Source organism: Calonectris borealis, chromosome W (assembly GCF_964195595.1).
Source record: "Calonectris borealis chromosome W, bCalBor7.hap1.2, whole genome shotgun sequence".
NCBI classification, from domain to species: Eukaryota; Metazoa; Chordata; class Aves; order Procellariiformes; family Procellariidae; genus Calonectris; species Calonectris borealis.
In genome coordinates, this window is record NC_134351.1 from 25,495,948 (window position 1) to 25,501,304 (window position 5,357).

General features: G+C 62.9%; 1 protein-coding gene across 1 annotated transcript; it reads right to left on the reverse strand.

Annotated features, from left to right (window-relative positions):
• Positions 1 to 1,098: 1,098 nt before the first annotated feature.
• Positions 1,099 to 4,705, reverse strand: LOC142074843 (PHD finger protein 24-like). The gene is made up of 7 exons (XM_075135740.1): positions 4,340 to 4,705; positions 3,244 to 3,429; positions 2,673 to 2,751; positions 2,022 to 2,224; positions 1,571 to 1,737; positions 1,310 to 1,411; positions 1,099 to 1,195 (listed from the first exon to the last, which is right to left on the reverse strand). Exons 1-7 carry the CDS (start codon positions 4,703 to 4,705, stop codon positions 1,099 to 1,101), a joined length of 1,200 nt encoding a protein of 399 aa, XP_074991841.1.
• Between the last annotated feature and the right edge of the window lie 652 nt (positions 4,706 to 5,357).

Consider the following 5,357-nt stretch of genomic DNA (forward strand, 5'->3'; position numbering starts at 1 on the left):
CTCAGCCTGATAAGGCCGACTTAGCTATGGTGTAAATTAACTGAGGTGCCTCACAAGGACAGCTCCTGATAAAGACTAAAAACTTGTCTCAAGAAGCCAGCTAAAACTGACCCTGCGGTATGGACAAAAGTAAGAAGACAACTGAGCCTGCGCAAGAACAAAAGGTTACTAGCGGTGACGAAGAGGAACTATCAGCCTTCATCCCCACGACCCCCGACAACCACCACCAGGAGGCAATGCGCAAGCGCAGATGGGAGGGGCTCATGGAAATAACGTCTTGGAACTCATTTTAATACGAAACGGGGATAGGTCATGCATATGTATAGGCGTATTGCGAAACTTTATGAATATGTAATATTTTACTGTATATATTTATGGTGAGTGCTGCGTTGAGGCACGCACGATTTTGGTGGGACTACCCCCCGTGCCGCCCAGCGCTGAATAAACATACCTACTTTACAATCTCATAGATTGTGGAGTCCGGTTTCCGCAAGTCACCATGCTGCCCTGCTGCACTGCAAGAGGCTGGGAAGGGGGCATGGCTGCCCCCGCCTTGTGCCCCGGGCTCCACTCTCACCCCATAACTACCCAGACCCGGGACCAGGACCAGAGCAAGCCTCACTTCTCCTCGGGGGCAGACCCTGCTCTGTCTGGATGGTCCCTGGGGACAGGTCCCCAGCAGCTCCAGGTACTGGCGGGTGAGGGGATGCTGTGGGGCTGGGGATCATGGGGGCAGCAGGTTCCCTACCCCTCGTGCCCCATGGCATCCCTGGTCACCGGAGCCCTCCCCACAGCAGGGCCTGTGGGGTGCGAGGGCAGTGGGGCTGCTCCTTGCCCCTCCCCACTTCCCCCCACCAATCAGAGACCCTGGAGCTGCACCCACTCCCTCAGCCAATCAGAGCCCGGCATCCATCCTCTTCATGGCCAATCCGAAGTGGAGGCAGGAGGAGAGGGCAGCGCGGCTGCTTCCCCGCCAGCCAATTGGCGGCTGGCTCTGCCCATGGAGGGGCAGGGCAGGGCAGGGCAGGTCGCCGTGGCAGCACAATGGCGGCGGGAGAGACCTCGCTGCCCAAGATGGCGCTGTGGGGCGGGCGGGGGCTAGGCCGGGGGCTGCAGATGGAGGGCAGTGCTGTTGGGGCGGGCGGCCAGGATGTAGGCGACGTTCTCCCGCAGGAAGCCGGGCCAGTCGACGGGCCTGCGGGGCAGACACAGGCTCACCAGCTGGCTGCCCCCTGATGCTGCTGCTCCCTTGGCATCTCCTCCAAAATGGGGGGGTGACCCCGCCCCCCCCAACCACCCCCGGCCTCACCTGGCCTCCTCCTGCTCCATGGCCGGTGGGGTCTTCTCCTGGCTCTTGCTGCTGCCACTGCTAGCGGGGCTGCTCTCCAACATGGGCCCTACATGGTTGATGCTGCGGGGGGGAGGAGGGCGCCCTTCGTCCCCCCTCCTTGAACCTCAAATGGCGGCAGTGGGGGAAGAGGGCATGCCAGGCCAGGGCACCCATTTGCATGCTGAGCCCCAGCAGGGGATGTCATGCCCCAGACCCCCCCTGGGGTGGGCACCCCCATACCTGATGTTGCAGGACAGCGTCTCCTTTTGGTGCTTGCGGAACCAGGCATGCCGGGCCCGGCGGCACTCGCCCTCCGTGATGAAGCCGTCGCTGTCCTGGTCGAGAGCCAGGAAGGCTGCCCGCGCCTGCTCCCGCTCCTTGGCCGTCAGCAGCCGCAGCAGGGCATTCTGGGGCGGCAGAGAGGGGAAGGGGCTCACCCCATGGCAGGGGGCTGGGATGTGGGGAACCCCCCGCTCCTGTGTCCAACGTTGCAGGGGTCTGCCGCTCCGGGTGCCATGGCCATGGGTGCTGGCCATGGGAGCTGGCCCCAGGTGCCATGGCCATGATTGCCAGCTGCGGGAGCTGGCCCTGGGTGCCATGGCCATGGGTGCCAGCTGTGGGAACCAGCCCCGGGTGCCACAGCCATGGTTGCTGCAGCTGTGGGTGCTGGCCCTGGTTGCCGTGGCTGTACCTGCGGCCGTAGTTTCTGCAGCAGCTGGATGGACTCGTGGGAGAGGAAGTCGTGCCACTTGATGTGCCCCTTCTTGTTGGGGTCCAGGGCGGAGAACTGCAGGGCTGCCTGCTCCTCCTGGGCCTTGGCCATGGGCCACTTGAACTGCTGCTTGTGCACCAGGTGCTTGTAGTGCAGGAAGTTGTCCAGGGTCAGGCAGGTCTCTGCGGGGGACAGATTTGCTGTGTGGTGACTGGGGAGGGGGGACCCACCTCCCCCAACTGCCCTTGCCCTCCCCAGGAGCATCCTGCTGGCACCCGCTGGAGAGCCCAGCAAGGGGGGTCCATAGGGAGAGGGTGGGGGGCAGCTCTCAGGGGGGCCCGGGGAGGTTGAAGGTGTCCCATGCATCACCTGGGGCTGGTGACATGAAGCAGTGTGGCTCAGAGGCATGGCAATTTGGGGCACCCAGCCTTTCTCCAGGTCCCCGGGAGAACCGTGCACTCTCCCCCACCACCATCCCTCCCCTTCCCTGCTTCTGCTTGCACTAACGGGGACCCTGCCAGCTGCCAGCCTTAGCGGAGCTTTTACCTCCTGCCAGGCAGGGGAGCGGCAATATCCCCACCCTGGAGCAGCAGCACCCGGCCCGGGACCTGCCGTGGGAAGGGTCTGCACCTGGAATGATCTTGCACTGCCACAGGGTCTCCATCAGGCTGTACATTTCTTCCTCCGTCAGCAGGAGATTGAGGTTGTCCTGGGGTGGGAGGCAGAGAGGAGACGTGGGGCAAAGGCACAGGGTGGGGGTGGTGTGAGCACCTGGCCATCCTGCGGCACTGGGATCCCTTGAAGGTGTGCGGGTGTGGGCATGCAGAGAGGGGCAGTGTGCTGTGTCACCCAGGGGTGCTGCAGTGGGGTGGCTTCACACCCCTGGGCTTTGGGCGCCATTCCAGCTCTGCCACAGCTCCTCGTGTGCCCAGTGGTGGGTCCCCTGGTGTCATGTCCCCTGCCAAGGTGCTGGGGGGCTGGCTGCTGGGGCGGGGAGGTGATGAAGGGCCACTGTTCCCTGTCTTCTGGTGGCTCCCCATCAGGCCAAGGTGGGTGGCAGGAGCTGGGGAGCAGCAGGTCCCCCATTGCCCCCAGACCAGGCTGCGACATGGGACCCTGCTCGTGTCTGCAAGGGGCACAGCTCCCTGGGGAGCACCCATCACCCAGCAGAAGCCCGGCATCCCCCACCCCAGGCACTCACACAGTAGTAGCAGCTCCAGCCCATCTCGGTATGTGCTGTCTCCATCACCTCCATGGCATTGTCATTCTGCAGGTAGCCCATGCGGCGAAGGCAGCCATCATGGTACACTCGACTGCAGATGCGGCAGGGGAAGAGGTTCTCAGCTGTCCACACCTCGCAGATCTCGCACATCTCATTGTTGAGTACCTGGCGAGTGATGGGCAGCTGCTCAGAGAGGCAATGTGGGCAGGGGGCTGGCTTCTCAAGGTGGGGGTCAGGGCAGTGCTTCGCAGGTGGGGATGGGCATTGGGGGGCAGAGGGGATGGGAGGGTGGGTTTGTGTGGGGCTGGTGTAGGGAATAGGTGGGTGGTGGGGTTGTATGGGGCATGGCTGACTTGCTGGCCAGTTAGGGTTAGAGGAGGATGGATGGGTCCGGCTGTAGGGTTGGTGGGGCTGTGGGGTTGTAGGTTCTCTGGGGTGCAGCGTGGTAGGTGTGGATGACTGGGCTGTGGGGTTGTAGGTTGGCTGGTCTTTAGGGTTGTAGTGTGGGTGGGTGGAAGTGTTGGTCTGTGGGTTGGCTGGTTGTAGGTGTGGATGGATAAGCTGTAAGGTGAGCTGGGGTGTAGTCTTGTAAGGGTGGGTGTATGGATGGGTAGGGTCATGGGTGTGGATGGGTGGGCTGTAGGATTGTGGGCATGAGTGGATAAGCTGTTGGGTTGTAGATGGGCTGGGCTGTAAGGGTCACAGGTGTGGATGGATGGGTTGAGTTGTAGGCTGGCTGGCTGTAGGCTGACAAACACGTAGATCAGATGGTCCTTCTCTCTCCCCCAAAGCTGGAGCTGTCTGTGCCCAGCAGTGACCTCTCCTCTCCAGGACACCCTGGGGTCCCTCCAGGGCATGTCTGACCAGTTGCACCCTCCTCCCTGTGTGACATCTCCAGCTGCTCAGCCCGGCCTCCGGCCCCCTGCCCCACTGAGCTGCCTCTGTGGAGCTTTGCTGTGCCCAGGGAGGCTGTCTGCCTGGTGGGCACCGGGGATGCTTGCACATCCCCTGAGGTCTCCCCTGCACATCTCCAGCCCCGTCCCTCCCGCCCTGTCCCCATGCTCCGGCTGCTCACCTGCTCCTGCTGCTCCAGGCTGATGTCCGGGGGCTCATCATCATGCAGCTCCCGCTTGGGCCGGATGAAGGTGGGCAGCATGAACCTGTTGGCTTGGTCAAACTCCTCTGGCTCCAAGCCCCGGCCATCCCGCAGCCGTTCCCAGGCCGCCTTGCTGGCACTGCTCTCCTCCGGCTGGGAGGGCCCCGCCAACACCTCCTCTCCCTCCTGCACCACCTGCTCCAGCGTCCCCTGGCGCATGCCCCCCACCTCTGCCCGCCGCCACGTCGATGGCTGCTCCTGCAGCCCATCCTTAAAGGCCGACACGGCCAAGCTGACCTTCTGCACCTTCTCCACTGTCTGCCGCCTGGACATCAGCACCCCCATGGCTCTGCGGGGGGGAGGAAGGTGCTCAGTGCTAAGACCTTGGGGTGCAATGCTGCTCTCCACCCCTGCACCACCAAGCCATGTCCCTGGCCCCAAAAAGGTGTCCTGGTGGCTGTCCCCCAGCTGCGTGGGGAGCAGCTCAGGGCAGGGAGAAATGGAGGCTCCTTGGCAAGCTGGCGCTTGGGTCATCTGTGGTGGCCATGGGGAGATGGACCTGAAGCCATGTGGAGATCTGGCCATGGAGGGTCTGAGTGTTGGTGGAGGAGCGGACAGCAAGCAGGGAGCTGGTTTGGGGGCACCCTGCCTCACCCATCCTTGCTCTGTAGACTCTGGCTTAACAAGAAATGCTTCCAGGCCCTTCCCACACCAGACCAGTAAATCCCAGAGGGCTGGGACCAGCTGTAACCCTGCCCCTTGTGTGAATCTCCTTTCTGCCTTGGAGAAAGCCTCTTTGGCCAGCCAAGGGTGAAAGGTGTCCTCCCTGCAGCTCTGCCCAGGACTGGGGCAAAGCAGAGCTGGTGCTGGGTCTCTTACCTTCCCTAAATTTCAATTTACTCCCCCATTCTCGCTTGGGCTCACACGCTCGTGTGTGCTGCTGCCCTGATCGCTGGGCATCCTGCATCCCACCCCAAAATGTGGGTCGGGGCTGGCT